The sequence below is a fragment of the Phytophthora infestans genome, genomic scaffold (assembly GCF_000142945.1).
Source record: "Phytophthora infestans T30-4 supercont1.33 genomic scaffold, whole genome shotgun sequence".
NCBI classification, from domain to species: Eukaryota; Oomycota; class Peronosporomycetes; order Peronosporales; family Peronosporaceae; genus Phytophthora; species Phytophthora infestans.
The window spans coordinates 723,017-737,125 of record NW_003303726.1 but is presented as its reverse complement, the minus strand read 5'-3'; the positions used below and the strand labels follow the sequence as shown (position 1 = coordinate 737,125).

Sequence of the window (14,109 nt, the reverse complement as noted above, 5' to 3'; positions counted from 1 at the left end):
GGAGTGTAGATGAGAATCTTTTCACCAAAGTAGCTACCAATCAACTTGCGAGCTGGTTTTGCTCGGCTTTGCTTGCGCGCCTCATTGTGATCGAGGATATGCTTACCAATGACGCTCTCATTCGTACAGTTGATCAGTACATTCTTGAAAATTGGAGTCATCTCACCAAAGTACTGTTTGAGGTGTTCTGGTGTTCGAATATCACACTCAAGAGAGTCAAAGATCTTGTCTTCTTTGATGTCATCGATGATACCATTATACGCTTCAACCGTAGTTAATCGACCGCGTGACATCTCGTTACCAAGGGCCCATAGGTATAAAGAGTTAGCGTCGTATCCGATAATTTTCTTAAAAACCTTACCACTGCGAATCTTCGTTTCATTACGCTTAGCGTAGCGATTGAAGATAATAGATGTACCTCCAGCAATATTGGCCTTCATCTTAGAGTCGATTCTTCTCCTCCTTGTCGATCGAGTAGACCAGTCTATCCGAGTCGAGCTCAAGCAACTTCTTATACCGAAACCCTTGTAAGCGACATGTCTTTTCGAGCGGTGTTGCACTTAGCACAGCTGACTAAGATATTACCGTCGATGTGGCCAAGATTATTGCTCATACGATCCGCTGAAGCGGTATCAGCAAGCATAGACCACACAGATACTTTTGCTTTTGCAGCAATGTATTCACGTGCGCGAGTGCGATGACAAAATTAGATGTGTCTGTGGTCTTGGTATGGGTCTTTTCCCTTACGAGTACATCACCGCGCTCAATGTGCTAAGCCAGACGACTATCCCGCCTAAGTCAGCTTTTGATAGCAAGATCCGTGGAACAAGCATCACCAGCGATGACTACGAACGTGTGACGTTCGTGTGGGATTACTGCGAGATGAAATCGATCAAAAACCTACTGATCCGGTACAATAATATCGACGTAGTCCCTTTCACCAAAGCTATCAAGGCTCAGCAAGAGCTACTTAAGCGCTTCTATCTGGATATGTTCGCGGATGGAGTGTCTCTACCTGGTCTTTCAGAGAAGGTCATGTATCAGACCTGCTTAAACAATCTTCAATATCCGGATAAGAAGCCTGCTATCGCATTCCAATTTCCAGTTAAGCGCATGGCTGGCTACAAGCGTCAGCATGCTAAGGCAGCATTTGCAGCCACCGAGATATGTTGTATAATACTTGTTGTAGTTGGTACCAGCTAGTGCATAGTTGGTGATATCCAGACTTTTCATGTCCGATGTAGCCATGCACATGTAGCTGGGGTTCTTGATGACAGATTTGATGTTGTCGGTACCAATTACGGCAAACAAATCCCTCTTAATCAAGTTTAAATCGTATCGACCAGAATTAAAGCCGAATACCGGTACCTGGGCAAGCTGCTCTTTCACTTTCCCATAATCAGACCTTTGCTTACCAAAACTAAGACTACTATGGAAGTGGAAGAAGTTATCATACTTCTCTCCCTTAATCCAGCTCTCCACATCAGACATCTTGTACTTTTATCAGAATTAGCGACTGGAAATTCCGTACCTGTCAGACAATGTGCATTGATGATTTTTTGTAGAAGCGACTTATATTTTTTGCAATTGTACTGTTGTATTTTCACTGATACATCACCAATGTATTTAAACATATCTGCTAGTAACATCTTTAAATCGCTATTTACAAAACAGCGCACCTCCTCGGTTAAGCTATCAGCTACGGATACAGATGCTCGTTCGTGAAGACAGTATTCTCCCCGTGTTGAGTCACGGTAGGCTTAAGGATTGCCTCAAAGCCATAAACGATGAAGTGAGCGATGTACTGGTGAGTATCCTTTATGGAATACTTTGTAAGCAGTGATCGAATGACGTTATGAGCTGGCTTGTAGATAGTTGACTCAGCGGGGAAGCTCTCAATATTCAGAAGCTCGCACTGATTTTCCTGTGATTTTCAAGTCTTTCACCGCTCACAAAAATCATTTCACACTTAGGACACTGATACTTAGACTGAAGTATATTGATGCTCTTGATGTAGAGAGCGTGATTCTCGTGTGATAGAATATCCTTAGCTTCATACCCCTTGTCCGATCTACGAATGCATTCTACATTTCAGAAAGCCACATCCATGATATATACATTAATACCAAGCTGGAAGTAGTCCTCAACCTCATGGAGCTGTAGTAGGTCAATAGACTTGAAGCTTCTAAACAGACTCAACGTATATTTAATCCTCTTGGAAGAGCAGTAGCGCTTGAATGCCTCCTTCACCAGAGCCTGAATTCTGCGAGGATCTTCTTAGCGCTCTGGAATGTGTGCCAGACGATGCAGTGGAAGACGCACTTGTTGTTGGTCTTAGGGAATTTGATTACATGCTTGTTTTCGCGAATAATCTTAGGGATGACAGCTTTGCTATCCCCCAGAGCATGGTCGCGATGATTGATGAAAATTTTGAATGCAGTAATCGCCTTGAGCTGATATCCTGAGCTGGGGTAGTTCAGTTTGTTCAGCCAACTCCATAGACCGGGTTTCCGAAATTATCTTCTTTGCATTGTTGTTGATTGCGACAGGCTTATTGAATACACAAGTGCTTGCGAGATTCGGGTAGAAGTAGCAAGTGTCATCAGGATCAGTCTCGCTCACAAGTTCGTACCCGAGAGCAACATTTACCTTGAACGCACTTACCTGAGTCGAAAGAGCGTTCTCGAGCTTATCGTAGAAATCAGTAGCCACATCACCCTCATGTAGGTGTGATTCCATGTGATTACCATCGTAAAAACGGTACTTAGGATCAGCCTTGTAGTCAGGCGACAAGTGTTTCTCAAGGGTTTCAGTTGAAACATTCTACTGCTTAGCTACCAATCGCTGGTTGATTGGGCGCGATACGCTACTTACATAAACCATTTTACTAGCTCTACCACGCACCTTAGCACGGTAGCTACTACCCCATTTGATAGCTTGAATTTTTAATCTCTTTAATCCTTCGAGCGCGTATGCAAATATGTTGCCTATATATGAGACCACGCAAAACCAAACGATACTTACGAGCCTAAGTACGAATCGCGATTAAAGCACTTTAAACGAAAGCGGGACGTCTCCTCTATCTCTTGGGCCCTTACAAGCTACAGAATGCTTAAAACGAAAGAAGTTGTGGTCGCTCAAAAATATTATCTCCATTTATGGGCCCTCGAAATGACGATACATTTAGGATGTTGTGAGCTCAATATTTTTAGATTTTAGAGATTCAAGTGTTATTTAAAAGCCCTTGTTAGAATCAATTGAATAAGGGTAGTTTTACAGTTTTTTCAATGGAAGTTTACAATAAATGTCGCGGTTTCGGTTAAGTGCGAAAATCAATTGGCCAGGTTTAAGCTCGATTATTTCGATAGCTCTAAATGGTTCGTAAGTATCATTTTGTTTGACGCAGTCTCAAGTATCCGTAAGATCCAAGTTCCGGGACACCAAGTTCCGGGACAGGGGATATCCAACAAGGTTTGTTGCCCGCTTCAGCTAGGTTTCTCCTGAAACATCAACACATCATTTTAGCCAGTTAAAAGAGCCTTCGATCAGTGTGCAACTTGCTGGCAGTCGGCCATTCACTGCAAAGATCCAAGCCAAAGTGCGACCAGACCCCAAAAGTCGTGCGGGATGGAAGAGGAAAATGACTTGCCTGACGAAATGGAGAGGCTCAGGCAAGCTGTAGACGCTGTCAATGAGAAGCAGCTATCGCTACGATCAGCCTCTACGAGGTTTGGTGTCAGCAAAAGCAAAATCCATCGCCGTACATCGGGTCAAGTAGAGCTGACCTCTCGGAATGGTCCAGAGCCAATTTTGTCTCCTGGTGAGGTTAGCGGCGTTGTGAAAGCGGTGACTATGCGTACGAGACACGGGTTATGCTTTACAAAAGACGAGCTTGGATTGTTCATACGCAATGTCGTCGAAAACAGCTCGTACAGTCGAGAAATTCCCGAAAATTTTCCGTCTAAGAGCTACATCCAGCGATTTGTTGTCAACCACAGTGTTGATTTCAGTTCGAGACGTGCGCAGTCGTTGGAGGTTTGTCGGGCTAAAGCGTCTACTGTGGAAAACGTGGATAGGCATTACAACAATTTCAAAGAAGTGCTATCTTCTGTTGCTTTCACGCGTTTGGAATCTTGACGAAAGCGGCATGTGCCCCCAAACGCGCAACAGTAAGAAGAAAGTGCTAGCTACTAAAAAACATGCCTGCAAATGTTCAAGAGTCCAATGATCGCACGAACGTGTCGGCTTTAGTGTGCGTTAACGCTGATGGCGGATTTGTGCCTCCATTTTTCATTTTGCCTGGCAAACAAATCAGAGTACGTGATACAGCAGGAGGTTTGGACGGATCGATGTTTGCCGCAAGTGAATCAGCATTTCTCACGACCAAGCTGTTTATCCAGTACTTCGAGCGGTTCGTACAGATTATTCCGCCAGAGAGACCCGTACTAGTGGTGGCAGATGGATACAAATATCATTTTTCGAGCAGTTCACTTCAATACGCTCGGAAACATAGTATTCTTCTCTACGCCCTACCCGCTCACACTTCGCATTTTCTCCAACCTCTGGATGTATCGGTATTCCATCATTTCAAGCGCATTGCTGAGGACGAAAAGGGACTTTTTCAAGTAAAAGAGCGGCGCATAGTCGAACGAAGTGACATGGTGGCTGTGGCTTCGAAGGCCTTGACTAGGTGTTTGACCAGGGCATACATTGTTGACGGCAACGAGCGGACAGGTCTGTATTTCCTCCGTCGTGACAAAATGATAGACGGCATCATTGGCGACAAACCAAGTCAGCGAGAAAACAAAGTACTGCTCTCAGCAAACACCTTCGTTACACCATGGACAAGGAGGTGGTTGGAGCGAAGCGGTTTGGATCGTGATGAGACTCGAGTGCTCTCTATAAACCAGTGGGATAGATGAACTCAAAGCACAAACTCGAAAGCGAAAGGAGAGATCAGAGCCTGAAAAGTTTGTTCCTGGCGGCACCCTGATGACAGCTGACGATATCTCGACAATGGTTGCAAAGCAAGAGGAGATGGCGCGGCTGAAACAAGAGGATAAAAAACGCCGCCAGATTGAGAGAGAACGCCGAGCCGTCTTGGTTAAGGCGGCGAAAGATGAAGCTGCTCAACAGCGAATGAAACGGGAAAAAGTGCTGGCTGAAAAGCGTGAGCAAGCGGAGTTGAAGCGCAGAGAAACAGACGAACGCAAGCTGATGCGCGTGGAAGACCCACGTTTTCTGAAGCGTTGCGTACGAAAATACGTCATTAAGCTCCGTGTCCCGGGACCTGAACCATCGTCTTTTCAAGTTGTCCAAGTGGACGTCATGACCGTGTAAGACAGTCGGTCCGCTTAGGGCATGCATGTGCAAACTTCGTTTTCCTTCTTCTTTCAAACGGTGTATTTCATGCTTCCTAACTCTATCTCCTTCATGGCCTAAATGCCTCCTCAAAATATGCCCTGGAACCCGAATCTTTCGGATATATTATGCTTGGCTATATTCTTCTTCGTAGATACTACCTCAGCTCGGAAAAGGAATCACCTTTCAAATAAAAATCACAGCGCTCTGCCTCGTTCTTTTTCATGATTACAAAGCTTGCGAAGGGCTACTGATCCTTCTGTAAAACAGGTGCATGCCCAGTGGGTACTGTGCTGTCAACTTAGCTGTGCCAAGCAAAACACGAGCTTTGACAATTGAAACGATAATAGACCCCGGCTTTTAAGTCAAAATTGCTCAACTGCGGGTGTGCTTGTTCCATCACATCAGTGTAGCTGCAGACGCTCTTGTTCGCCATTTCAGCAGCAAGCCCGTAAAAACTACTAGATTCGTGAGCCACTGCAGAGACGTTTGCCTCGAGCATGTGTTACCACGACAGCGGATGTCGTCGAGCGAAGCGTGAAGACTTCGTCGTCTTCATCTGCTCGATACACAGGCCTTAACCGGCATCAGCAAACTGGATAGGTTAGGTGTCCATAGCTTCACTATCGTAGGCAATAATCGGGGGCCACTGCAAGTTGTCTAGCAGCTAAAGTTGCCTTCAGCAGTCAGTCCAGCGCACACCAACGTCTGTCACCACGGACACCCGATTAGGATCATTAATAGTGAAAGCGATGCCCTTGCTGACTCACCTGTCCTCACATATTCCACCCTTCGCTGTAGGGGGCCTCCGTTCACCACCACACGAACGCCAGCGCCGTCGCTCCTTATGTCCCTGCTGATCTTGCAAAGTGAGCGATGGCAAATGGGCGGGAGATTCAAACAACTAACATTTTTGCAGGGGATATATCGCCTTAGACGGGATACCGCAGGAATTAGTTTAGCTTCATGGTACACTGCTTAATTTTTTTTACAAGGGTATGGAGTTTAAGCAGTGTGTATTTTTTTGGAAAGGTGATTTGTTTTTCGAGCGGAGGTAGTATGACTTTACATTATTTTGATCTTGTATCAAGATCGACTTTATATCTTTGTCATCTACAAAAGATTCTGAAATTAATTAATTTAAAAATTTGGTTTATACTTTTCGGAGGGTTTAAGCTAGTCATTTGAAGCGCGTCAGTCATTGGTTTGACTTTTTATCAGGGGAAAAAATTAAATAGTTAGTTAAGTTCGCTTTCTGTGTCGTTAAGTTCGGCTTTCGGCGAGGTCTCTATTCTTGTCGTCGTAGACGACAAGCGTGCTTCACGTGTGCGCTGATAGTAGCGCTTCTGCACTGCCTTGATCCGCTCTTTTGTAGCGAGGTATTGCTGAAGTGAGTACGCCATCTTTGTATATTACTAACTTTATATTTATCAGGATCAAAATTAATTGTGCGTTATTCCGATGACGAATAGATCACGAAGTAATGCCATGAAAGAGAAGTTGAAGCGTTGAAACCTTAATTCATTGCACCTGATCGGGATACGGAACAAGGATTGCAACCTGCTCGATGGTTTGCGGTGTCTTCTTGGTGAAAGTTTCGTAGTAGAGTGGCGAACGCAAAAAGAAGAGTCGGTTGCCATCCCGACCCAATTTCGCCGAATCATCTGCCGCCCCGCCCTTGATGTCATGCGTTTTTCCCACAGTCATCTGGAATCCACTGAACTGCGGCATCCACGCATCAATAGCAGTATAATTCGATGTCCGAGGCACGTACAGCTGATTTGCAAGTTGACCCACTTCCACCCGCTCCACTATTTACCGAGGCTTCGATGACGGTGGGATGTCGATAGTTTCTTCATCTTCATTATCTAGGTTGCCTCGTTTGCGTTTAATCGTGTCGCGCTTTCGCATGTCAGCGCCAGACAAAAGCTTTCGACACACGAAAGTCCCACCCTGCTGTAACAGATCCATGGAGTGACGCTCAAAGACATATCCGCATAGCGATTGAGCTAGTGGGTTTCCATCGCACGAACCGAGAAGGTTTTGCATTTTCGCGCGATCCGATCGCCACTTTAATCGAACAATCACTTGAATTGCCAATTCTGATGCATAGGCAACTTTGTACCCTCGATATGGTTCCTGGCTACCGATGTGAATCAAAATCTGAGCGATCTTAGTCTTCGAGTTGATCAGAATAAATGGACACCCAACATAATGCAATCATCCAGAGAGCAAGTACTGCACGCGGACATCAACAAAGTTTGTGGGTCTGTTCCAATGTCTTGCAACACCAGGCGAGGTACACCACCTAGACACTCAAATCGATTCTGCCAAGCAACTGCTGCATGTGGATACATAGGAGCAACTGTCACCAGTTCTTCTTTAGACCACAATGGCATGAAGAAAACATCTGGAGTAGGAGCAAGCTTTTTGAATTCACCAATGTAATCCCACCGCGGTGAGCTTGCGAGAAGTACTGAACATCGCAGGTAGGGGAGTCCTGGAATACGTGTTGGGTCCCGCGAATCAACAAGGCACCACAAGTCATTTGACCAGAACTGTATATTGGACTTGTCAGGAAGTGCCTTGCACGTGAGCATGGTCATTCCATCAAAGTAGAAATTCCCCTCGCTGTCGAAAAGCAGCACTCGCTTCTTGTCCTTGATCAATCTCCAAATGACATACCGACTTGCCAACCCCAGGCGTACCCGTGACGACAGCATACTTGACCATGTTCCGATCTGGATTCAACAGTGCTTGGTCGGCGATCACTCTGTACGAAGAGCGAATGTAGAGCTTCTGACGTCTCGTTAGCGGCAGCAACGACGAAAAATTGAGCCAATCACCATCTTGGTCAACAGTGGAGAATTGTGAGAAGAATGGGTCATTGCAGTGGTCGAAAACACCGTCTTGGGAGACAGTTGGAACCGAGGTTCCTTGCTTCGGAACCACCACCAGCACGTGAATTTGCCGCGTTTGAGGCGGTGCCATTCCATTCGCATCCAACACATCGCGAATCGAATAGGTCGAATACTGCTCATCCTCTGTATCAACTACCGATACCCTTTTGAAACCCGGTACATCCTCTTCTTTTCGTATCGCACGAAGTTCCGCACTTGGTAGCCATCCTGCGCCCTTCTTCGCCAGAGAGAGCTGCAGCTCGTCCGCACGAAGCTGGTACATTATCTTCGCCTTTAACATGTCCTTCAAGTCTCCCACCAGCTGACCCGCGTCAATGTCCACAGGGAACGCGCTGCCTGCCACGCCAACGATCGCACAGATAAGCTTCACCATTTTTTCTCGAGGCCGCGGATTCTGGAGCTACCTAGCCTCGTCGCTGAGGTAAGAGCGTTGTCCAAATAGAAAAGTGATGACTTTTTCACAACGACTTTTTGCGTTTCCAAGACCGTCGAAAAAAAGTTGGTAGCCATTTTGACAACTTTTAAATCGGCAAATAAAAGTAGGACAGCGACCAACTTTCTGGGCTTGCAGCGACTTTTTTTTTGGGGGGGGGGGGCGGCAGAGCTGAAGCACTACTCAGCATGGAGAGCGGCGACGGCGACGGCGACGCGAGGGGTTCCTGCGTCGGTAGCGACGCCATGGACGTCGACAGCGGCTTGCTGGGTGTGGTGGGGGTTGCGGAGGACTTTGCCGAGGCAACCATCGATGCCGATGTAGCTTCTCAAGACGAAGACGCGTCCGATCAGCGCCATCCGTTGTCCCAGACACAAGCTACAGTCACGGAAGTGCAGCAGTACGCTGCAGCTGATGCAGACGTTGAAGCCATGGAGATATATGATCATCTTGCTTTTCATCATGCTGGGAGCTGTACTCGGCTCGATGGACTGGAGATCTCTTCGCGCGCCCTTCGGAGAGAAAATCACGGTTCGCTCAGATTTTTACCCAAAGTTGAAGGCTCAACGATCACCAAAAGCATATCGCGAAACTCTGCGTTATTCACCAGTGTCGTTCGACGCTCTTTGTGCATTTTTGGAGCCGCTGTACTACAAGAAGTATGGCCTTCCCGGAAAAAACGCGCAGTATGCTTTTGACTTTGGGCTTGCCGTGCTACTGACATACTATGGTAACGGATGTGGTCAAGATGGGGATGGGATTGGTGGGGCTGCAGCGCAGCTCGGAATGTCTCGCCCTGTTGCTAGTCGGTATATTGCTAAACTGGAAGAACTTCTGCTCGAAATGAAAGACGACGTGATATATTTTCCTCCGTCAGATGCGAGCGATGAATGGAGTGAGTTGGCCGATGGTTTTGCTGCACGTAATGCTGATTTTCCTGATGTAGCTTGCATTTTCGACGGGACTCTTGTACGCACTCAACGACCGAAAGACTTTCAGGTATGTACGATGCTACGTTTCCATCATGTTCATGTTTTAAAACGATCGTACGTGATGCAGGGATTCTACGACAAGAGTGGCAAACCTTCCTACAATTGTTTGGCTGCGATCGACTACCGCTACAAATTTCGCTACTTAGGTGTTTTTAGTGGCAGCAATTCGGACCAGTCAATGTGGAATCAGTCCGCTGTTCTTGGTGCTCATGCTCGAGAGCTGTGTCCTCCAGGTATCAACTGGTTGGGTGATGCAGGCTTTAAACCGTGGCCTTTTCTTATGGTGCCATTCGATGAGCGGGGTGGCAAGAGGCTGACGGCAAAGCAGCGCTGGTAAGGATAATTGTATCGCACATTTTACGCGAAATACTGATTTGTTTCTTGCTATTGTCTGTTTTGTGGTAGCTACAATTATCATCTCTCGCAAACGCGCATTCTAGTCGAGTGTGTGTTTGGGAAACTAAAGCCCCGCTTCAAGACTCTGCATGGAGTGACGGATCGAAAGAAACACAACACCAACGCTCGCATGATTACTGCCGCTGCTGTTCTCCACAATTTGCTGATCGACATTGGAGACAAGCAGTTTAAAGTGAAGCGTAATGCGGCCCAGAAAGCAAAAGATAGACAGGATTCACGACGCGTGATGCACGCGTTTAACGAGGGTTGGGATCGAACGCAAGCTGAAATTGATTTAGCACTCGCAAAGAGAAATGCATACGCAGATCGGTTTTACGAAAACGATCACGAATAAATGAGAGTGTAGCAAGTGTTGTACTCGAGCGTGAGCAGCACTAGCTACCGTTTGATTGATTCTGCATCCACTTCGCCATTTCGCTGTAGAAGCCAGCCGTAACTTGGTGCAAACCCGCAATACTGGTCAACAGTGCATCGCTGTTGGCTTGTTGCTTAGCGTTCGACTCATCAATCGACGACGTCAGCTTTTGAACCAGCCGAGATATCTCCCCATTGTCTTGAGACGGCTGGTGACGAGCCGAAAAAACACGTTCAATTGCTTCAAACCCCGTCTTGAGTGTATCACTCATTACATCTGCAGGTCGTTTTGTGGAAACGTTGTTAGATTGCTTGTCACGTTGTTTCTTTGCTTTAGCTGCTGCCTTTGCTTTTTCACGAGCCTCGGTTGGTGATTCACATGGATCAGAGTCCACGTTATTATCTCCAGCGTGATCATCGTCATCACTTTCGCTCGTAGGTAGGCTAACTCTAGCTGGGACGCCAGTTTCCATGAAAGCTTCACCCGTACAGCCAGGTCGACGCGAAAACACATCACACAGCAGCGGCCATCGTGCTGCGAGATCTGCGCCAAGTTCCTTCAGATAGGTCGGATGCACTGACGTGGGTTTGCACGTCAGCTTGCGCCCCCCGCCGCTGTCGGCAGCACTACTATCTGAAGATTTGTCAGGCTCATCGACGAAAAAAATCACAGGCATTTCTGGATATTTGCGCAAGGTGTCATCTCCCTCGTCACTACTGGAGTCGGAATTAGGAAAGTGATTTCCTGTGGCAAGCAAACGGCCTCTCTTTGCCTTGTATGCGGCTCGAACAGCATCCAGCTTGTTCTTGAGTTGCTTGACAGTCACACTGCGCGGTTCATCGTCTTCCCACGCGTGCTCCAACAGGGCGCGCTGCTGAAATACAGTGATAGTGTCCTCCCACATTGCACGTTGGGTTTTCGTGTTCGAGTTCTTTGTAGCAAACTTTTTTAGGATCTGCTTGTTTTGAAAACGAGCTTCAATCGCCAAAGCCGTCAATTGAACGGTCCACTTCATCGTCTTTACATCCGTCGTATCTGCTTTCTCCTTGCCCTTCGGACCACCCTTCGTGTTTTTGCTAGCGCGTTTTGCTTTTGGTTTTGAGGTGGACTGCGTCGTGGTTTGCAAAGCCTCGGTTACGACCTTGTCCACGCTGATTGCAGAGGACTTGCGCATACCCGCCATCTTGGGCTTAGGTGTCCTGCGAGTTGTTGCCGTGGCTGCTGTTCCATTGTCCACAGGCTTGGCAGACTTACGAGCCTTTTCCTTGGATGCAGCAGGCTTGGACTTGGTGGAAGTGTCTTCTCCTGCTGTCGTAGAGGTCGTTCTTTGAGCAACGCGCCTTGCTCTTTTGCGCGGGGGCTCTTGATTAATAGGCTCTTGATCACTTGCGCTAGAGCGGTCCTCTTCGTACTGCGTGTAGTAGGTCGGCAACCCCAGCGACGGTGGCGGCTTCGTCACGGGGTTGGTATCTGCTGGAAATCTTGAATTCTCTTCTTCATACCCGTCTTGCTGTGATGGTGTTCCTGACATCGTGGCTGGGCAACAGCGCTGGTGAAGAGCGGCGCGCGCACGAAGCAAGAGTGACAAGCTTCACGGCGACAGTCGAGAGGAAACCTCTCGAACAGCATAATACAAAGAAAACCCTTCCAAGCAGCATGACCGAAAGGAAACCTGTGCAAGAGGATATGCACTTAACAAGGATGAGGCTAAGAAGTCATTGCACCAGCTTTTCCGAGACTTGAACAAGGAAATGACTTCTTGTGCCTACTTTTTTCTATTCCCCAAAAGTCATTACCGGGAAAGCGTAATGTTCTTTTGCTTTTATCAATACCGGACCGGTATTACCGGTATATATGTAGTAGCTACCACCTGGTTGCGTCGTAAAAGAGGTTCCTCGCTGGTAAATTACGGAAAGTAAAAAAACTAAGATCACATTTTTCTCAGTGTATTGTCCATAATCCTTGATTATCGTCGACACGAATCATTTGTAAAACCAGCCAATGGGTGGCATCATCCACGCATCCATCACCCCACGTTGGGCAAGTCTCGACGCGACAGTCATGACTCGTCCCAGCGACGTCACTTTAGCTTCTCTCAGATATTCCGCAAGCCCAAGCATAAATGTGGACCCGCCAACTCGCCATCGTGTCCAAGACGGCACGCAGCACCAGCACGACGTGGTGGAAGCGCGCGTCTTCGTCCCTGGAAGCCCGTCAGGACGAAACTCAGCAACCCACGAACTTCCAGCTGGTCATCGTGGGCACAGGCTGGGCTGGCTATCAAATGTTCACCCAGTGCCGCAAGCACCTCGTGGACATTGAGGAGACCGTGGGTCGCCCCGTGGACCTCGTCGTCGTCTCCAAACGTAACGTACGTCCACCGTTTCACCTGGTCAACTCGTAATTTACAGCTAACTGAACAGTCTTTTACTGTAGCACTTCCTATATACCCCGCTTTTGGCCAGCACAACAGTGGGCACTTTAGAGTTCCGCTCCATCATTGAGCCGCTGCGTGACAGTATGTTTAGCCACGAGCACGACTTCCATTTTGCCGACGTGCAGAACGTAAACCCGGAGAAGAAACTCCTGAATGTCGAGTCAGCTATCAGCGCTGAGACTCGTAACCGCAAGTACGATATCCACTACGACGCGCTGGTGTTGGCCTGTGGTTCTCGTCCGCTGACCTTCGGACTCCCTGGAGTGGAGGAACACGCCTTCTTCTTGAAGGAGATTCAACATGCACAGAGGATCCGTAACCGCATTCTCGAAAACTTCGAAGCAGCCACGCAACCGGGTATGACGCCAGAGGAGAAACAGCGTCTGCTACATTTCGTTGTAGTAGGTGGCGGCCCCACGGGCATTGAATTCTGTGCCGAATTGTACGATCTTGTGCTCCAGGATCTGGTACACAAGTACCCACAGACATCTAAGCACTTGGGTGTGACGCTAGTGGACTCTGGCGAGATCCTCAATGGCTTTGACACGCATCTGCGTGCTGTGGCACTGCGTAAGATCCAGAAACGCAACACGATGAAGATCGTGAAGAAAAACTGCATTGAAGTCACAGCGGAGGGTGTCACGGTTGAAGGTGGCGAGAAGATCCCCGCTGGACTCGTCGTGTGGACTGCTGGAGTGGGTCCGAATGAGCTTACCAAGTCGTTGACGGTGTTCGAGAAGAGCAAACGTGGCAACATCCTAACCAATCAGTACTGCCAGGTACTGGGTGCTGCGGAGGTCGAAGAGAAGGCTCCGTGGGGGATGCCTCGCCGCTCGAACGTCTTCTCTATCGGTGACTGTGCAGAGATCCTGGACTACCCGTTGCCTGCTACTGCTCAGAAGGCGCAGAGTCAAGCGAACTACCTTACTTCGTTATTCCGCGGCAAGAATCTGGCGCCGGCCAAGCCGTACGCGTTCCAGAGCAAGGGCATGATGGCGTATCTTGGGTCGTACGAGGGTCTATTTGAGGCCCACCCTCGTGACGACGACACGATCACGCTTAGTGGCTGGAAGGCCTGGTTCCTCTGGCGTAGTGCGTATCTGACCAAGCTGGGAAGCTGGCGACTACGTTTGCAGGTGCCTCTTGACTGGCTCAAGGCTATTCTCGTCGGTCGTGACGTGTCCAAGTTTTAA

General features: G+C 47.9%; 4 protein-coding genes and 1 pseudogene across 4 annotated transcripts; 3 read left to right on the top strand and 2 right to left on the bottom strand.

Moving 5' to 3' along the window:
- Positions 1-3,574: 3,574 nt before the first annotated feature.
- PITG_14868 (uncharacterized protein) lies at positions 3,575-5,340 on the top strand (the record flags this gene model as incomplete). The annotated part of the gene is made up of 3 exons (XM_002899012.1): positions 3,575-3,856; positions 4,330-4,411; positions 4,911-5,340. 3 exons carry the CDS (start codon positions 3,628-3,630, stop codon positions 5,338-5,340), a joined length of 741 nt encoding a protein of 246 aa, XP_002899058.1.
- A 1,521-nt stretch (positions 5,341-6,861) lies between these two features.
- Positions 6,862-8,655, bottom strand: PITG_23029 (annotated as a pseudogene; the record flags this gene model as incomplete).
- Positions 8,656-9,501: 846 nt separating this feature from the next.
- On the top strand, positions 9,502-10,458 carry PITG_14865 (uncharacterized protein; the record flags this gene model as incomplete). The annotated part of the gene is made up of 4 exons (XM_002899011.1): positions 9,502-9,714; positions 9,790-10,040; positions 10,113-10,289; positions 10,332-10,458. 4 exons carry the CDS (start codon positions 9,502-9,504, stop codon positions 10,456-10,458), a joined length of 768 nt encoding a protein of 255 aa, XP_002899057.1.
- Positions 10,459-10,498: 40 nt separating this feature from the next.
- On the bottom strand, positions 10,499-12,010 carry PITG_14864 (uncharacterized protein; the record flags this gene model as incomplete). The annotated part of the gene is made up of 1 exon (XM_002899010.1): positions 10,499-12,010. One exon carries the CDS (start codon positions 12,008-12,010, stop codon positions 10,499-10,501), a length of 1,512 nt encoding a protein of 503 aa, XP_002899056.1.
- Positions 12,011-12,601: 591 nt separating this feature from the next.
- Positions 12,602-14,109, top strand: PITG_14863 (NADH-ubiquinone oxidoreductase, putative; the record flags this gene model as incomplete). The annotated part of the gene is made up of 2 exons (XM_002899009.1): positions 12,602-12,850; positions 12,916-14,109. The coding sequence occupies 2 exons, from the start codon at positions 12,602-12,604 to the stop codon at positions 14,107-14,109; spliced, it is 1,443 nt and encodes a 480-aa protein (XP_002899055.1).